Source organism: Cordyceps militaris, assembly GCF_000225605.1.
Source record: "Cordyceps militaris CM01 unplaced genomic scaffold CCM_S00004, whole genome shotgun sequence".
In the NCBI taxonomy this organism is placed as follows: domain Eukaryota; kingdom Fungi; phylum Ascomycota; class Sordariomycetes; order Hypocreales; family Cordycipitaceae; genus Cordyceps; species Cordyceps militaris.
In genome coordinates, this window is record NW_006271972.1 from 590,477 (window position 1) to 609,297 (window position 18,821).

Consider the following 18,821-nt stretch of genomic DNA (forward strand, 5'->3'; position numbering starts at 1 on the left):
ATGGATTTTGAAAGAATGCCATGTGCAATGTTGAATTTTGCGTCTTGATGTTGAAGCTGGTCGAAGTCATTGTAGCCACGACTCGGTTCTGGCTGCAAAGCTTGGGTGTCGAAGGAACGGCAATGCCCCGCCGTTTTCCGTTTTCCATTTCCCTTCAACCACAGTCGACAGCATCAACTTCGTAGCCATGGCAGAAGAAAATTACCTATCCACGCCCGACCTATCGCCTCTCGAGCAAGACGTGCTGGATGAATACGAGCGACTAGCCAACAACATGAAGCAGGTGAATACGCCCCGGGAAGCACACGAGAGCACCTATCCCCCCCCCCCCCCCCCCCGACGCCCCGCGACGCGCGACAAACGCGTCCCACTCGCATCTCGCATCTCGCAATTGAAAAAATAAGAAGAATAAAGTAAATTAGCTGACACGTTGTTGTTTTCTCCCCCCCGTCGCCAGCTCGCCACACTCCTCGACAGGCTCGCGTCCAACCCGACCACCGACATCCTCGACGGCCTGCGCGACCTGGAGCGCCAGACGAGCATGGCGTTTACGCTCCTCAAGGCCAGCGTGTACAGCATCGTCCTCCAGCAGGAGATTGACTGGGGCGCCGGCGAGGCTGCGCAGGGGCCGGCGTCGAGCGTCATGGGCAGCGACTCTGACGACTGAGGACCTTGACTTTTTGCTATTGGCCCCCATGGTTTTGAGACTACATTTTTGATTTTCTTCTTTTGATACCCCGGCGTCGAGTCAACCACCGGTTGGAGTTTTTTTTATACAGCACATGGTTATAAGAGTTTATTCTGGAGGGTTCAGTTTTGATGGCGTAAATGTTTGATTTTGTTTTTTTGATGCAATTGTACAGATTGGAATACATGCTCTAGATAAACGACACCTTTGATCAGAAAGAGCCGACATCTAGAGTGAAGTAGAAAGATCTAAAAAAAACAGGGACTGGCTATATGAAAACAAAAGATGAGTCCTGGGTGTCTATGCAGAAGACGAATCGTCTTATTGTGATGACTGTGCGGTGCCTTGCTTTTTGTGTCACGGGATGTTGCGGGGGGGAGGAGGATTCTAATGTACAGAGCCGCCGTAGTAGACTTTGCGCGCGTCGGCGAGCTTCTTGCCGCGGCCGCGCGCAATCTCCTCGGGGTCGGCCTGGTTCAGGAGCGCCTTGTAGGTGGCAAAGACGGAGTTCATCGGGTTCTTGGCGCGGGGCATGCGGGCGGCGAGGTCGTGGAGGCCAACGGCGCGGCACATTTCAAAGAGGCGGTGGGGGACACGGAGACCGAAGCCTGTAATGGTTTGCATTTAGCTTTTGGGGGAATGTTCCGTGATTGTATCACGAGGGAGGAAATGGGCACGTACCTGGGGGTCGGTTGTAAAGCTCGACAACGGTGGCGCCAACCTTGGCGGTCGCGTTGCCGTACACGGTGCGGTTCTCGTAGCGGCGGATGGCCTTCATGTTGCGGATGGCGAGCATCTGCGCCGTGACGACGGCGGTGCTGCTGTCGGTCGACTTGGCCATGCCGATGCCGAGGCGGCCGGCGCCGTTGCCGGCAATGGCGACGATGCTCGCGCTGCGAATCTTGCCCATGCGCGTCTGGTTGCTGACGGAGCGCGTCACCAGGATCTTGCAGTAGAGCGACTTGACGTCGGCGAGCGCGAGGCCCGTCACGCGCTTGATCTCGCGGTACTCGCCGAGCTCGTCCTGGCCCTCGTCGTCGGGGTCCGCCGCGCGGTTGTAGCGCCCGGCCACGCCGGGGATCTTGCCCAGCTCGGGCGCCTCGGCCGTCTCGGTCCCGCGCACGGCGAGGCCCGCGGGGCCGTGCTCCATCATCTCGATGTTCGTCGGCGACGACTCGGCGGTGTGGTCCTCGACGGCGAGCGATTCCAGCGCCCGCTTCCACTCGGCGTCGAGGGCCTCGTCGAGCTTGTGCACCTGCGCCTCGGTCAGCCGCGTCGACGGGTCGTCCCTGTCTGCCGCGTCCGCGACGGCGGCGTCGTCCTCGACGAGGTACTTTTGCAGCATCGCCGGGTTCGCCTCCAGCTCGGCGAGCTCCTCCTCGGTCATGTCAATCATGTCGACGCCCTGCGACGCCTTGACGCGGCGCAGCGCGCGCGCCATGGCCCGCGTCAGCTGCGCGTCCGTCTTGCCGTCGGCCAGCTCCGAGAGGCGCGCCGAGAACTGGTCCATCCAGTCCTGCTCGCCGAGCCACGCGTGCTCGCGCGGCTTCTGGCCCTCCTCCTCGGGCATCAGGTCGTAGCGCGGGTCCAGCCGCGTGTAGTCCTCGACGTACGTCGGCCGGTACGGGTCGTCGCGTATGCGGCCCTGGATCAGCATGTCCTCGGCGTCGACGGCCGCCTCGCCCGCCTGGATGGCCTCCACCTGCGCGGGCGTGTACTTGCTGCGGAGCTGCTCGAGCTGCGCCGGGCTGTACGCCGGCAGGTGCTCGTTGGCGAACCGTGCCATCGCGGCCGGCTGCGTCAGGCCCATCTCCTCGGCCTTGACGTTGCGGAACCGTGGCTGCCGCTTGGCGCGCGCCGCCGGCGTGCTGTGCAGGTGTCGTCGGCAAGGGGTCGCGGCCACGTTGATGGGAGCGCTCGCTGGGGCAACGACGCACTTGCTCAGGGCGCTGCGCGCCGGCCGTACAACGCTCATGGCCGGGGATGGTGTTTTTTTTTGGAGTGGCAGCTTGTGCAAGAAAGGGAATTGGCTGCACTAACGAATCCACAAGCTGGTTGGTGGGCAATGGAGGAATAGAGGTTTCTCCTTTCGTGCAAGTCGCAGTGTCTGCTCGCACGAGCTTGGGGGATTTTTCTGGCCCTGAAAATGCGTGGTTGAGATTGCATCAGCCACATGCAGGCACCGCCACGGGCTGAAGCTTGTGGCTGAAGGGGCATCACGTGAAGCTGTTCTAGAATATTACCAAAGCGGGAAATCGCATCGGAATCAGCATCGAGTACCGGTGGCCCCGTAATTCCCCCCCACTGACTTTCAATCAATTTATCTGCAATGTCTCGCCTCCAAGTTCAAGGCCTTTCGGCTTCCTCGGAATCCCGGCTTCACTACGTAGTCGAGGTCGTCTTTCCTGGCCTTACTTCCGTTATCCCAAGACGCCACCACAGTGCCGCTTTACTCTTATGATGTTCTCCATACAACAACCCCCCAGCAATGCCTCCCTCTACAACGTGTTTTCCAGGCCGCGTTGCGGCACAGCTGTGTTGGACAAGAACGTCCGAAGGCATCCTATAAAAGGTCTAGCTATGCCGTGGCACCACTCATCTTGACGCGTTGCTGCCTGACCTGAACAAGGCGGCCCGTCGCGGGCCCCAGCCGCAGCAGCAAAGCAAGACGTCGTCATACAGAGTTAGTATATATGCGACGGCTAGTTAGCTGCCGAATCTCGCATATGGTACTACCGCCACCGCCTCAAGCCAAGCAGCTGCGAGCGTGTCGAAAGCGGACATCCGCGCGTTATTACGGGCGCAGTGGCGAGCCAAGATGGACGCCTTGGTGGCACAGAGAAAAAGGCAACCCGCAACATCATGTGATGAGAAATCGATGCTCGTGCAGTGAAAACAAGAGGGGTTAGTTAGTTTAGTTGAGGGGAAACTGGCAAAAAAAAAAACAGAGTGCGGGGTTTGGACATGGCGACTTACACGGACCTGGCAATACGGCTGAGATGAAGTGTGCCTCGTTTACATCTCGGCGACGCCATCTTGACATTTTGACAACAGTTTCGGCGCATTTCCCCTCCCCCCCTCCTTTCTCCCTCTCTGTACTGAAGGGGAAGAAACAGAAAAAGTGTGTGTGAGTGTGTGAGTGTGTGAGTATCTGTCCAGCATGGTTGGGTAGCAACCTTTGTTGAGATATCAGCCATGCTGGCCAGCAAAGAAAATATGCCAAGCCCGACTACTTTTTCCATGCAAGTTGACGAGATGCAATGCAGGCTCCAGTCCAGGCCGTCTCTATTCTCAAATATCGAGACCTGCTCATGGCCGTGTCAACAACGACGGCCCCCCCAACCTCCCGCCAATCAAGGAGGGGGCCGCCAGGCTACGAGGCAGCCTGCATTTCCGTGACGCCGTCATGCAGGCTGTCTGTCATGTTGTTGTTGTTGTTGCTGTCGGACGGACAGGGGGATGTGCAGTTGACAGGATGCTGGCTGCATGCGGTTGCGGGGGAAAAGATGGGAAGTTGATCCGTTGCGATGGATAGGCCCGCCACCGCCTCACTTCTTTTGTCCCGTTTCTTTGAAATCTTCCCTAGTTGGCGAGCGTAGCCAATCTGAAACGTGCCGGCTTGGCGCGTGCAAGTGCAGTTTACGCATGTCTCAGACCATTGCAGCGAGAGGGGGGACGAGTTGCGAGTTGGACAAAGTGGCATGATGCGAGTCGCAAAGAAAAGCAGCCGGGCCCGGGGCCAGTTTCTTGCCCGCCGCGGCCGAAAAATCACAACCCACCCGTTCCCCCACCTACGGCGGCCCAAGGGACGCGACTTAAACGAGGTTATACCCAACCGCTTTGTTGCCATGGCCAATGGGGCGAGCAATCGTGACTACACAAAGGAGGAGGGGACGAGGGGGAGGGGGCAAAGGAGGGGTCATTTTACCTATTGTGCCCACGTGTAAAAACGTGGCTGATGATGTTTTAGTGATTTTCACGCTGCATGTATATTGCACTCACACGACAAGGACCAGACGCTAAAAGAGGCTAAACTTGTGCATCCGACACATACTTCGTCGATCGACCTTGTCACAATTGTGGCATCTACCCCTCCCTCCCTCCCCATGAACGACGGGCCTGAAAAAAGGCGGCAGATGTTGGTTGCCTTGCGCTAACGCCGGAGGAGGGGGGGTGTGAATGTAGTAACCAAAACAGGAACACAAACTTCGTACTCTGTATATATCTCGATACTTGATACCGAGTCGTTTGTTATTTTTGGCATCTACTACTCCATCATGACAGGTAGTATCATGGTATGGGGAGGCCTCGGCTTCGGCTTCGGCTTCAGGCAGCCAACAGCTGCATGGCCGCGACGTCGGTTGCCTTTTTCTGCAACTAGGTCCCATCTTCAAGTGGATATTAATTATTCTTAGTGTGCGTCAGTCAGATCGGGATCCCAAATGTGCCGGAATTTGGATCCGTGCCGAAACATGGCATTTCTAGACTCTTCTTCCCGTGTGTGTGGATGCCCCGCCGGGGGCTTAACGCCGTCTTCCACCGAAACGACATCTTTTTTATAGCATTTTATAGCATTTTATAATTTATCGCTTAATTTCTACCCTCGCAGAGGCGAATGTTCCACCCATCTATAAACGCCTCCATATCGCATCAAACACATACCAGCGTAACTGTCATGCTGTATTGTACATAAATAATCCTCTCTGATCTCTCAAATCACCCACCAATCAATTAGACCAATTGCTTCCCATGTCATGGATATTTGCTTTCTACCATCTCCCAGAACAGTCTGAACGCGCCCAGAACCCATTTATACTTCCATAATACCACCCTCACACTCGCTATCCTTTTTTTTTGTTTTCAAGTTGCCCTCCATCGAGGGTTGGGTTTCGATTTCCAACTTATCCGTCACCGATTCCAAACGTCACTGCTCCTGCAGCTGCAGCCCAGCACATCCGTGGTGGAACAATTAAAGCTCATCAGGGAGGCTGATTTCCTTGTCATATGCCGCATTGACAGTGAAACAATTTGAGCCTTCGTCCCATCCGAACCAGTCTCCCAGGCTGCATATCCGGCGCCCAAGCCAAAGCAGGCGCTGGCGTCGCTCGTCCCCTAGCGAAGGCGGCTCAAACAGCTTTTCGTCCTCTTCAATCTTGTCGCTAGAAAACCAGTCTGGAGGAAAATAGTCTTTTGCAAGTCCAAGCCCTCGCATAGCATAGTCTTCTGGCAGCGGGCGTAGAGGCTCGTTGCTTGGCGGCCGCGGAAACTTTTCATTTGCCATTCTCGGTTTCGATATCAAAGCAGGACGAGCCTCGTTAAGCACATCAACTACCCGTGTCCATGGAAACTCATTCTCAAGAAGCGCCATGGCTTTGGGGTGCTGCGCCACATGGTACAAAAATACCAGTACTATGTGGAAAAAGGGAAGGGCGTTGATATCTGCTTTGCGCCGGAAAACGATGCTGCACGTCTGCATTCCGAATTTTCGGAGAGTCTCAAATTTCTCCTCCGCGGGATCCGTGCTCATGACATTGTCCGCCGAGAGTGCAGCCTTCTCATCAACTTGACCAGCTGCGAGTGCTTGCATTAGAGGGCTGGTAGGCATGCCGTAGCCGAGCAGGGAACAGACGAGGGAAATAGCCATATAGCATCTAAGCAAATGTCGCATTAGTCAAATTCAACAGAGAAAACAATCAACACTCACCCTGAATGAAGCCAGCCCGTGTTCCTCAACGCAATGCTCCGATCCAAAGTACCAAGGAATTGCTCCATGGCCTCGTCGACTTCATCGGCGCTGCTTCCAGTATTGAGGAGAGCATGAGCTCTGACAAACACCTCATCCGAAGGATCCAAAGTCATGGATCTCTCCAGGACTAGAGTAAAAAATGACATAATGCTTTCCCAAGCGCTCGGGAAGGGAACCGGAACGCACAATGACTTGTTGTAATAATACAGTTGTCGAAGGCCATCGGGTCTGGCCAAGATGGCAAGGTGATGATAAAGTCGGCCAACCTCCGGTGACAGATCTGAGGCCTTTGAGTACCAGTGTCGAGATACATCAGTCCAAATTTGGCGATCCCAAATATTATCAGCGTCTTCAAGAGCCATTCGGTATCTGCCCAGATCTCCGAGACATTCGATCCAAGTGGCAACATATCCAGGAATCGTTTCGTATAAGAGACCCATGGAGTTGTATGCAATGCAAACAAACGTGAACATGTACTCGCGCGATTCAGGTAATCTTCTGCGCAAAAGCTCGAGGAACGATTGGATGCCATGGCGCCACATCCGTGCAGGCATGTGGTATTTCTGGGGAAGGCGACGTACTGCGGCGTTTGCCGACGGATGTTGGCAGGCGAGAAAGAAGTCGTGATGTTCGTACAGCAGCATGCGATGTAGCCCAATCAGTTTTTGGTATTGGTCTTGGCCGAGGTTTTGATCTTCTGGGATCCTTGTCGCTGGAGTGGTACTTAATTCAACGCACTTGAACTCGACAACCGTTAGGCCTTCGTAAATTCCCTTGATTTCGGAAACAAGCTGATCTGACGTAATGGGTTTAGTTTCTGCCTGGCGAAACAGGTTGAACCCAGGAGTAGTCGTTATGTCGGCAGGGTGTACTCGGGGGGAGGCAAGGTCCGCTCGGGGGGGCCTAAACTGGGCACGGTTGATTTGCCTGGCTCGCCTCGTTGTGAAAGGCCTGGCACGAGTGCCGCGACTCCTGGGCTGATCTGACGGGTTCCAAAGCGGTCGTCTGGTTACGTTGTTGGCACCGCCGCGATCGAAATCACTGGTAATGCCATCCTTGTCCTCCAGATGTTGTGCGCTTGTTTTCTTTGGCGGGCTCCTGGACGAGCTCGCCAAGTCGGACTTGGGCGAAGTGCTTGCGGACCTAATTTGATCAGGAAGGTGTTATCAAAAATCAAAAGAGATGAAGGGGACCAACCTTTCCTTGGGTGCATGAATTGCCATTGTTCTAAATGCCTCTACAATATCGGTGTCTTCGGTGAAGGTCGAGTGCTTGTCTTCATCAGCGCGAACGTGGGCGCGAAAGGCGTCAATATCGGGCGAAACAGCCTCGGCGCAGAGGGGACAGCGGAAACTGCGATCAGAGGACTCGTGGTGAGTGTTGCGAAGGTGAGCAATCCAACGATTTTGGAGTTCAGCCATGACCAGCTTCACTTCACGGCTTATGCTGCGCAACGGCTGGACAGGCTGAGAGACGCGAGACAGAGAGGCGCGACTGGGCTCAGTCGGGACGGCCGTGGCGAGCCTAGGTGTCCGTAAGTTGAGAGGAGGATAAGACGGTGGCGCGGAGCTGGAGGCGCAAGAGTGGCGGCGCTGTCGTTATAGGATCTCACGAGGCGAGAGGTGAGACCAGGTGCAGCTGAGGGCGGGTAGAGGTGAATAAGCTTGCAGCCCAATCGCCGACGGGGGAACGCTAGAGGCGAGTCAGCATATCATACAACTTGGTGTGGTCTTAGAGCCGCGAAGAAGACAAGAGGTCAAGAGATGGGGGGGAAATGGGGGGGAGTTCAAACATGGAAGAATCCAGCAGATGACACGTTAATAGATGCATTGCCGCATATGTTGCCTCTTTGAAAACAAAACAAGGCAAGATGAGAGTGGAAAGTATACCAGTACATAGACAGCTCTCAACTAATAGTTACCACCACAAGAGAGGCAAGGGCCGACCAGAGTGGACACAGCGGCCGACTAGCATCCTTAAGGTGCCCAGTAGATTGATGCATGATGAAGGAAGAGAAAAGACTGATGAGGCTGATGAAAGGGCAAAGGAGAAGGGAGAATGTAGAAGATGAGGCAGTAAAAGAATCAAGAAAAGGACCGAGGATAAAAAGCAATATATACGTACGTGAGATGGACCTGGGCGTGGAGGCGGGTGTCGTCGCAGAGGCTCAGATTCTCAGACGATGGACAGGGGTCTGATGTCGGCAGACTCCAGAAGGAAAAGACGACGTTATTGGCGGATGAGCCAGTCAGGGTTGACGAGACTTGAGGCTGTCGCGATGCCGAAGCAAGGAGGGGAAGGGCTCGAAGGGGCCGGCGGGTTGATGTATCTATCTATGGGCGAGGCGGTCAATGGTCGAAGCTCTGAATCGCAGCAGGGCGACGCTTCATGAGACGGGCTGGGAAAAGGCGTTCTCGCCAACCTCGCCAACGGACACAGACGCCTTGCGGTGGTTGAAGTTGGCGATGAACAAGACAAGGGCCCCTTGGGCGTGTAATGGGAGTGACGGGAGTGTTTGTTTGCTGGCCGTGAGGCCGTGAGGCCGTGAGGCCGTTGGCAGATTGAGCGGACGGGTGGCGCGAGTGCAAAAGCGGCGAAGGGAAAACGGCGTGCGTAGCCAATCAGATGGTGCATACGGGGTGAATCTGTGGGGGGGAATACAGGGGAAGGGGGGGTGTCTGTAGGGGATGGGTGCTGGGAACAGGGGGAGAAGTTAGCGGTCGACCACTGTAGACCGCTGTAGGTAGCCACTACTAACCTAGGCCACTAGGCCACGGTACAAGAGACCCAAAAGACCACTGAAGAAGTCGCCGTTGGCCACTGAATCACTGATCCAGAACCAGGCACAGGTAGGCAGGCAGGTATCGCAATGTACCAAGATGCCCCTGCTGGGATGCAGCCAACAGCCATCTCCCAACGCGTTGCACAGCAATTGGTGGATCGGCAATTTGAAAAGCAAACGTCATGTACTTGCCTTGTTACAGCCAATCCTGTCTTTTCCTGGCTGCAGAGAAAACGGTTCGTCGACCGAGGGACCTGACTGGGAGATCTGGTCCGACAGCAAGGCTGCCTAGGTGCCTACCCAGGTACCTTTGAGGTACAACAGGCACCTGTGACTGTGACTGTGACTGTGACTGTGACTGTGACTATTACTGTCAGCTAGGTACTGGCCATGCGCAGCCTGCAGGACGTTTCGCTTACCCAAGATGGCAAAATGGCAAAGGGAAAAAAAAAGAGACAATGAAGGAGACTATCTTTCTCTTCGATTTCTGACCGGGAACGATTAGCATCTCGAACAAGACAAGGGGAGAGTGACCCTGCTGAGGACCCAGGCTGAGTTGGTGAGGGCTGCATGGCCACACACCTCATCGCCGGCTCGCACATGGTTCGCAAAGGCGCGCCGTGTGACCCTGGTCCGAGACGCACACAGAGCCCGACGCCCGCCCGGAATTCGTCGTAATTGTTTTCCAAGGTGCAAGATGTAGACGACCAAGAGCGGGTTTTGGTACCGAAGAAGAAGAAATGTATTTTCCACTTACAACGTAGCGTAGCGTAGCGATGATCAAGGTGGGCGTGGTGGCACGGATGCTGTTTCCATGCGCGATGTGCGTAAAAACCGTAAAATCAAATCAAAATCACAAAATTTCTTGAGAAAGACTGTTTTGCGAAAGAAATTGGACCAATATAACACCAACGTCAAATAAATAGACTTGTGTCTTGTCCTGTTCTGAATCTCCTCCCCAGCCGGACATACGTCTTCTTATATACTTGAACATCTTCACATTCTCACTGCCCCAGGTTGCACTGAAAGTCCAACAAGACACGACGCCGTCCGCTGCCTTTTTGCCTTTTTTCCATACATACTAATCAGACATTTTAATCAATCGAACAACACAACGAGGAGCGCAGCCTAGATCCAGGTACTACCAAAATGTCCCTACCTCCTCAGCATCTGCAAGGCTTCCACCTAGTCGACATGGCCGTCTCGGTACGGAGTACGAATTACGCATACTTTGTACAGATTACCACACAAGAGCTCTGCAGCCTACATGTTACTTACACCCCACTCCCTTCCTTCGTACAACCTCCCTCGCGAATAGACAACTTGGCGAACACTTTTAGGCTAAGCGTATACCGAACACGGCCAAGAAAGATTGATTTCCAGTGTGTACGACGCCAATGAATATGTGTTCATAGAGCGAGAGTGGCGCTTTCGCACACCCTCTTGATTAAACCCCCGAAGCCTGCTGCAAAGCACGGTTGAGCCGTCCATCTCCTCACGCCACAGTTGTACTTGCGTCGCCCTTTTTGCTGTGTTCCAGTAGACTTCAACGTCTTCGCCATCACTGCCTTTTCTTTTACTTACCCTAGTTAGATAAGACAGTTGTCTCTTGTCTCCTCATTCTTCTGCCTTCCCTGCAATACCCCATGTCCATCCGTCTCAAACCAGTGTATATACTCGGGGGGCGGGGGCGCAGTCGTCCAGGCAGGAATAGCAACGGAGTAAAAAAGACGACCAAACCGGTGTAGCGGGAAGGCGGGTAGGAATAATAATAATAAAACTATTCCATCAAGATATCGCTACTTGCATCAAGTCGCTGCCGTAGAGTGTGCCGCGTGATGCTCGACGAGGGGGGGAGCAGAGGCGACCCCTTCGTCCTCACGTTATAAGACAAAGGGATACCGTGTACCATGCGCCCAGGCCCGTGAGGAGCCACACATTCTTGGTGAGGCGATTTTGACGATACAAAATTCAACCCAGAAATGGTGGTTCGGAGCTCAGCTTCGGATCCTGCTGGCCTACATACCACGCCACGCGTGGGACCGGCCGCGGCATGGACCACGGGGTGCAAATAGAACATGTGTTGTCCAATTGCCCAATTGAGCGTCGAGCGTCTACGGCGTGCCTGAATTCCATTAGCTCTCGGGATTTGCTACGGATTTGTACCGTTTATATATCAGACAAGGTAATATCAACTCCGGAAGCCTTACATCCGGCCGGGCGGGCAAAGCTGGCAAAAGGGCCGCGCCCTATCATGTATTATCTGTGCAACAGTAGAAAGTCAATACACCTGGATTCACCTGGGCTTTTGCTTTTTAGTCATTACAGGTGTCAGGTTGTCATTGGTTATTGTGCTTCCTTTTACACGCTTGTACTGCTTTCGTTGTACCCGGCCCGTGGAACGTTGTCCGGGTGGTACACAACAGCAATTAGCAGAATGCGCCTCACTATCTACGCGATATAGAATTCAGATTTCTTCATCAGTCTCAGGCAACACACCAGAATCGAATGTATCATGTATAATGTACTCGTCGAGCTACGAGTACGACGGTAGATCGTGTCTGTTGAGACATGTGCCTGGCGTGTCCGTCTGCCTGGTTGTGCATTCTTGGCCTCGAAAACACCAGAGGCGGCGGAAATGCGCCCGTCATATCATAGCTTCAAGTTGAAATACGTAGAAAAGGCAGCCAAGGGGCGAAAATGGCTTTGCGTCGCACGGAGGATGCAGCAACTACCACTTATATCCATGGGCGCAGCAACCGTCACTCTCCGCGTCACCATTCGTTCCACAAGCCGTCCATTTTCACCTATCAGAGAACCGAGCTTTGCTAGATGAGCGCCTAGAGTAGAGAGATAGACATTCAGGCACTCAGCGCTTTCGTAGAGTTTGGAAATTGTGTGACGGCGAACGTGCTACCGACGTTACCTCTCGAACCGACAAAGAGGAAGGCATCCAATCAGTTGGTCCAGCGTGCCATGCTGTGAGACACTAAGGAGCGGCCTCACATCCACGCATCTATGCCACTCTGCCTCATCTCTGTATTACAGAAAGGCGTAGGCAGGAGGGTGGTTGATGTGCTCGGCGGCCGCTGTCGAGCACATGGCCTTTTCCCCACGGAAACGACGCCCGTTCAAGGCGTCAGCTCGTGGTTCACAAGTACCCGTCCCAACAATGTTGCCTAAAATGGATCACAGTCGTACTCCAAGGCGAGAAGCACTGCCTGGAGCTGCCTAGCTGTGAGTCATAAGGAGTGTATGTAGAGCTTCATGTCCGGGCCTACATACGACCGACAGCCAGTCACGTACCATACCAGCCGGTGTATATAGAGTAACAAGACGGAAAAGGCCTAAAATGGAAGCAAATGATGTGTCAATTTGGGCAAGTCTTGTTGTTCCCCCTGAATATGGGCAAATCTCCTTCATGACTGGTCGGCCCGTTCCAGGAACAGCTGTGATGAGGAGCGTCGCGAGTGGCGTTCAGCACGCCAACGGTGCCAGGTTTGCCACATGCGCCGTGTGCAGGAGAAGAGCATAATTAATAATACAATAAAAGCACTCACAAATTTCTTTCATATATGAATGGCCGGGTGACGCGGGTTACACCGGTGACGGCCTTTGTGTCGTGGACTTGGGCGGGTGCCCGACGACTCAAGGAAAGGCAGGCGTGCCCAATTTCTTGTTCTTGCTCCAATGTTTGTTTTTTCTGACGTAGCAAACCCTTTTCCAACTTGACGGCTTGCTCGGCATTCATATTCAAGAGCAATGCATTAACTATGAGCTTTGTAATTGGTATGATTTGTTTCACTGGCTTCCATCTGTTTCGCCACTATTACCCACACCCACGGACCGCCCGCCCCCTTTGCCCGACTGACGCAAATTTCCTTGGCATGTGCTGATGCTATATCAAAATCAATGGTATATGTATAGGCACACAGCAAGTCATGAATTTTGAATTTTTTACTAGGGTTACTTGACCATGTCAAAACCCACACAGTCCCCCGGAAATCGGTATCTGGAGACTTGGTCCGTCTCAAAGCCCCCGTTATTATGCTACTCTACTTGAGACTTTCCTACCAGGAATCGTGGCGATTGCATGGCCACCATCTTTGCCACAATTTTTATTTTTATTTTCGTTTTTATTTTCATCTTTTCCCACTGACCCTTTTATACTTTCCCATCATTGGTCGCCTGAAAGAGAAGGAATGCGCGCCACCCGATGCCGCAGCCAGCCATCACCCACGCGTACGCAGCCAACTAACTGCACACGAGCAAACCCTTCCTTTAAATTCCTTGCCTGCCTCCCGCGTCATCCTTCTCGAGCGAATCCCTGCCACCCAGCCCCCCGGAGATCCGCGGTGACGGGCCACGACGTCGCGCGTCGCACAAACAGAAATCACCGAACCGCAAGTCATGTCGCCATTCTGACCGGGGTGGCTGCTCACTTCGCTACTAAGCCCTGCATAAGCTGATGCTTGACGACCAGCGGTGTAACGGGTGAATGCACCAGCTCACCGGTTCTTTTCCAAATGCAGACCCGTTACCGGGGGTCAATCGACCAGATGGAGGGGACTCGAGTCTCGCAGATCAACATCTTGCTTAAAGGTCCAGGCGCCAGATGGACAGATCTTCTTGTCTCAATTCATCTATGATGGCGGGAGGTTGCATATGGCGCTCTTGCTGAAAATATGTTGGTCTAGATTACTTGTACACGGTATCTTGGCATTGGAATCGTCCCACGCCTCGGAACATACACCACTGCTCCCATCGGCAACTGCTTTACCGGTCCCATCACCATCGGTAGTTCTCGTACTCCGCTGCCTGCGCCATCCTCTTCTCGACCCTGGCAATAGTCTCCGTATCGTACAAGTCCTCCACCTGAACCCCTGCCTTGAAAATTTGCTTTTCATGGCGAGTCGCCTCGTCTTTTGTCATGCACACCAGGTCACGCAGCCGAATCGTGGAGCATTTTTGCTCCTCCCCGGCTCCTTCTCCGATGACGGACACGTTGATCGCCTCCGGCCGCCGCCAGCGGATAAGCATGAGCCGGGTCGGGATGCCAGTAATGGCGCTGCGCGCTCGATATACCTCTTCCGTCAAAAAGGCCACGTCGCCGACTGTAATGGGCGATCGCAGCCCGACGAGATCAGGCTCAAAGAGTCGCGCCAGCTTCTCCTCGCAGCTCTGAATATAGTTGACAATCCCGTCATACATCTTGTCGCGCCCCTTGGCCGGCGCATAGTCGACAGGGTAGCCCGTGATGCTCAGAATGACGTGGTTGGCGACTGTCATGCCAAAGATGGCGGGCATGGTGCCTAACACGGGGAGGATGCGTACACGGAAGTTGGGCATTACACCAAGATCGCCCACGGAACCCTTTTCGAATTCGGCTTGGTCGAGTGGCAACAGCTCGGCCTTGCCTTCGCCGGATTGCTCGGTAGAGTATACAACTGGGATGCCTTTCGTCACCCCCAGTAGCTTAAGACGCCTTCGCGTAGCCCTAGACAGGCCGTCGTCGGTGCTGTTTCCAATATCACCAATGATAATCTTTGTGGGGTCGCCTTTGCAGCCGGCGCCCATGGAGCTTATGACAGGTAGCTTGTTGTCGTGGCAGTACTTGAGGAGGGCAACCTTGGTTTCAATGTTGTCAATGGCGTCGATGATGAAATCAGGCTTCTGCCCGTTTTTCCAAGATCTCAGCAGCTCAGCCGCCCCATCACCGTCAAACTTTTCCTGCCGCAGGTCGAAATGGACCCAGGGTGTAATGGCCACCAGCCGCCTCTGCAGACATTGGACCTTTGGTGTGCCTACGTCTGCCAGCGTCGCAACGGAGTGGCGGTTAAGCGACGAGAGCGTGACTTGGTCAAAATCAATGAGTCGTATCTTTGATACGCCTGATCTGGCTAGTGAGGCAACGCAGTGGGATCCGACGCCGCCACAGCCGACCACGATGACGAAGGATTTGCGTAGTTTTTCTAGGCCCACGGGGGTGAGGAATACTTGGTTGCGGGCTAGTTGCTCTAGAATAAGCTCTTCGTCGAAATCTCCGGCCCGCGCACGCTGCGCGAGAGCTAGATTTCGTGCATCCTCTTTATCCTCGTTGGTTTCGATTGAACCTCCAAAGCTATTGAGCTACATGGTCCCGTGTTAGCGATTGGTCTTCGATCTTGCGCCACAATCTTGATACTCGGCTCACCTTGGTCGTATGATGTCTCCCATCAGATATTGACGGAATCGAGCTCTTTAGCGCAGACAGCCGCTCTTCCCTTTCCAAGGCCTGATATCCAAAAATGAGTGAAGCGACGACAGCACCAGAGATAACAGCCGTAGTTACAAGCTGCCCCCTAGGCGTTGAAAACAAATCTGGAATATATCCGCTCATCCTTCAATCATCCTCCCACCGTGTGCAAAATATTATTACTATTATTCTGCTCGTAGTATGTAGGGTTGGGTCAAAACTTTGTCGATGGGGGCGCTTGGTAGTGCAAGGAAAAAACAGCTTAGTCATCATGCTGATATTATCTCGTGAAGTGGCATCGCAGCTTCGGTACACAAAGTAATCATGCGCAGTGGTAAAGGAATAGTAACGTCACTTTTTCAAAGCGCATAAGGCAGTGAAATACTGCGAACATGCTGCGCCCAAGGCTCGCAGTACGGCGACATGGACATTCCGTATTGCTGATCAAGTCAACAGCGAACCTCGGGACGAGAAGAGCCATATGCGTGGGGTCCCTCCCAACCCGAGCACGACTGTTGACGACAAAGGCACGTCCAAGCCTCCCTTTTCTGAGCGCCCCATCATCGGCTCCAACATCAGTACGATACTTTACCTCCACGCGCGGCGGATGGATCAGACACGAAGTCAAGCTGGCCGCCCGCTACACATTCACCCTCTGGGGCATGCTCGCTGCCGGACTGGTGATTTTCTTCTTTATTCAGGAGGAGATTCTCGAGCGTGAGCACCCCACACCACACGAGTGGACGTATATGACGCGCAAATATCTACGCGACGCCAGACAATTGGAGGACCCCAAAGACGGCAACATCCGATGGGCCAGTTCGCTAGGACGAGTGCGCAATGCGTTGATGCGCCTGAGTGACCCAAAGAAGGACGGCGCGGGCTTGGTCCCCCTCTCCGATGTGACTGACCCCGAGCTCGAAGATCCGATCGAATTCGTTCCGTACGACATCACAGCCAAGTCGGAGGAGTGGCGCCGCGGCTACTTTGAGGCCTTGATGACGGCGGCCAAGACGGCAGAGCATGTGGACGGCTGGGTCCTCGACGTGACGCGCAACATGGTCTCGCCGGCCAGGTTTGTCATTGGGCCTTCGAACCCCAACCCGGTGCCGATTCCCCCGGGAGCAGCCCACGCACCTCTGGAAGAGAACTGTGTCGGCGCATTCCCCCTAGCCGACAGATGGTACATGAAGATCCTGGCCACCAAAGGTTTCACCGAACGACAGCGCCTGGAGGCGGCTCTGGAGTATGCGAGCTTCATGGAATACAAGGACCAGGCTGAAGCCGCGCGTAGCCTGCAGGAGCTTGCCCTTGGCGAGGCCACCAAGGGCACCGACGCTACCAGGCTCCCATATGACGGCAAGACATTTACCGTAAGGGACAATACCGACCCCCCATCGCAAAACCTACTTGACGTTCTGGGATCAATTGCCAATTCAAAAGCCCGCAGCGGCGACATTTCCGGCGCGTTGCCCATGTACATTTCGCTGCTCAAAGCCCGTCGCGGACTCTCTGACGAGCGGCCGCATGAGCCTCGTCGCAGCCGACCCAGCGACGTGTCAGTCTACCAGCGGGTACTCGACTTCGTCCAGCCCCCCGCCTACCCGCCGCCGCCGCCTGACGGGACGCGGCCGCCCTGGCGCAGCGCCGAGGAGCGGTGCCAGGAGGCCTCGCTGCAAATCTACATTGGCGAGATCCTCTACGCCAGCGGGTCCCGGGACGACGGTATCTCGTGGACGCGGGACGGCGTGGACCTGGCTGAGGAGCAGCTCCGCGCGCTCGGCGCTGGCACCAAGGGCACTAAAAAGCTCTGCCGCGAGTGCCTGGGCACTGGTCTCGACAACTGGCGTGCCATGGTGTCACAGCTGGCCAAGGCCGAGCGGGCTAAGGAGGAGGGTGCCGCCGCGAGCAAGCCCAGCATGTTTTCATTTTGGGGCGGCGCAAAGGAGCCCGATGGCAGGTGGGCGGCCGAGGAGGCCGTGGTGCAGGAGAGAGTCCGCCGCACGAAGGATATTATGGAAGACGTGGCTCCCCCGAGAGACTTCATTACCAACTGGTTCAAGGCCTGATTGACGGCAATGATGGGATTGATGCACTGTATATACTTGGTTCTTTGGTTATCGCAAAGACAAGACTGTATTTCTATTTAATACCTTATACCATAGCAACATCCGCAATGCGGAAATAAAAGAACAGCAAATCAAAAATGTGACTCGTCAGGCGGTATAAAGCGAGATGAATCTTTATGGTGCTTCATCCCATGGCTTGACAGGCAGACTGTCTCCCTCCCTCTCATCGTCCATGTCAGACTCGTCGTCACTGGTGGGCACATGTCCCGTCTTCTCAAAATGCCTCCACCGTCTTAGAATCTTCACTTGCTTCTGCAGCTCATCCTCGTCCATGGTGGCAACACTCGGCTTCTGGTCCGGAGAGAGCGCATCCCACTCACCTTCCGTCTCCTCTACCGTGGCGGCGGCGCGCTCGACAATTGCGATGGTGGGGTTCTCAAAGTCGGGCGTCCGGGCCACTTCGTCCAGGTACGAAAGCCCGTGCTCCAGCGCGGAGACGAAGCAGAGCTCGCCAATGTGTGCCTCGCCAGCGGAGTAGCAAGGGAAGCCAAGCCGGGGGATGCCTTCATCTGGGTTGCCGTCTGGCCCAGAAAGTGGTGTGCCGAGGGGGTGTTCCGATACCGCGTAGCCTCTTGATTTCTACTCGGCCCAAAAAATGTCAGTATCACTCCTCAATGTGTAGCCTATTCGGAGTGCTCGACCTTTGCCAGAAAGTCCTTCAGACCCCCCTGCTTCTGTTCGTAGTAAAATGCAGGGTTGTAGAATAAGACGCCTTGAAGGGATGCGCCCCAGGTTTTCCATGTGTCCTCTTCGTCCAGAAGGGAAGTGATGACCCCGCAGTTGTCTCCAATAGCTATGATGTTGATCTTTGCGTCTTTGTTTGCGTGCTGAGAAATGACCGTGTTCAGAACTGTCCTCGCATGACATAGAGCGTCTTCGGAACCTGGAATGCTGTTGAGTTGTGGGTGATATTTGATCCCGAGGTGGACCAAGCTGGGCATCGAGAGGGCTCGACTCTTTTCAGCAGTCACAGCTCGCTTGTGTTCCGTAGACCAGTACGACTCGCTCATATTGGCGAGGATGATTGCTGTCGAGTCACGTCTCTGTATAGCCTTGACAGCTCCAACCATGCTCCCCTTTTCAATGCCTCCTGGACCGTCGGCAATTCTACCTGCAACCATACCGAAATCCTTGGCTCGCTCACCAAATACGACAATGATGCGCTCCGCATTTCCAAGGTCCCTCGAAATAAAGAGGTTGACATGTCTGGATCCGGATCCCGGCTCGACTGGGGGCAGCGG

General features: G+C 54.5%; 7 protein-coding genes across 7 annotated transcripts; 3 read left to right on the forward strand and 4 right to left on the reverse strand.

The window, feature by feature from the left end:
- Nucleotides 1–187: 187 nt before the first annotated feature.
- Nucleotides 188–667, forward strand: CCM_05198 (DASH complex, subunit Dad3; the record flags this gene model as incomplete). Its single annotated transcript, XM_006670343.1, has 2 exons — nucleotides 188–387; nucleotides 478–667. 2 exons carry the CDS (start codon nucleotides 188–190, stop codon nucleotides 665–667), a joined length of 390 nt encoding a protein of 129 aa, XP_006670406.1.
- Nucleotides 668–1,075: 408 nt separating this feature from the next.
- On the reverse strand, nucleotides 1,076–2,663 carry CCM_05199 (37S ribosomal protein S5; the record flags this gene model as incomplete). The annotated part of the gene is made up of 2 exons (XM_006670344.1): nucleotides 1,076–1,296; nucleotides 1,370–2,663. 2 exons carry the CDS (start codon nucleotides 2,661–2,663, stop codon nucleotides 1,076–1,078), a joined length of 1,515 nt encoding a protein of 504 aa, XP_006670407.1.
- A 2,994-nt stretch (nucleotides 2,664–5,657) lies between these two features.
- On the reverse strand, nucleotides 5,658–8,436 carry CCM_05200 (uncharacterized protein; the record flags this gene model as incomplete). The annotated part of the gene is made up of 5 exons (XM_006670345.1): nucleotides 5,658–6,339; nucleotides 6,393–7,577; nucleotides 7,632–7,958; nucleotides 8,047–8,126; nucleotides 8,356–8,436. 5 exons carry the CDS (start codon nucleotides 8,434–8,436, stop codon nucleotides 5,658–5,660), a joined length of 2,355 nt encoding a protein of 784 aa, XP_006670408.1.
- Nucleotides 8,437–10,365: 1,929 nt separating this feature from the next.
- Nucleotides 10,366–10,698, forward strand: CCM_05201 (uncharacterized protein; the record flags this gene model as incomplete). The annotated part of the gene is made up of 2 exons (XM_006670346.1): nucleotides 10,366–10,598; nucleotides 10,632–10,698. The coding sequence occupies 2 exons, from the start codon at nucleotides 10,366–10,368 to the stop codon at nucleotides 10,696–10,698; spliced, it is 300 nt and encodes a 99-aa protein (XP_006670409.1).
- A 298-nt stretch (nucleotides 10,699–10,996) lies between these two features.
- CCM_05202 (uncharacterized protein) lies at nucleotides 10,997–11,733 on the reverse strand (the record flags this gene model as incomplete). The annotated part of the gene is made up of 3 exons (XM_006670347.1): nucleotides 10,997–11,086; nucleotides 11,243–11,341; nucleotides 11,716–11,733. The coding sequence occupies 3 exons, from the start codon at nucleotides 11,731–11,733 to the stop codon at nucleotides 10,997–10,999; spliced, it is 207 nt and encodes a 68-aa protein (XP_006670410.1).
- Nucleotides 11,734–14,004: 2,271 nt separating this feature from the next.
- Nucleotides 14,005–15,595, reverse strand: CCM_05203 (ThiF domain protein, putative; the record flags this gene model as incomplete). The annotated part of the gene is made up of 2 exons (XM_006670348.1): nucleotides 14,005–15,345; nucleotides 15,410–15,595. 2 exons carry the CDS (start codon nucleotides 15,593–15,595, stop codon nucleotides 14,005–14,007), a joined length of 1,527 nt encoding a protein of 508 aa, XP_006670411.1.
- Nucleotides 15,596–16,113: 518 nt separating this feature from the next.
- On the forward strand, nucleotides 16,114–17,520 carry CCM_05204 (uncharacterized protein; the record flags this gene model as incomplete). Its single annotated transcript, XM_006670349.1, has 1 exon — nucleotides 16,114–17,520. One exon carries the CDS (start codon nucleotides 16,114–16,116, stop codon nucleotides 17,518–17,520), a length of 1,407 nt encoding a protein of 468 aa, XP_006670412.1.
- Nucleotides 17,521–18,821: the final 1,301 nt, after the last annotated feature.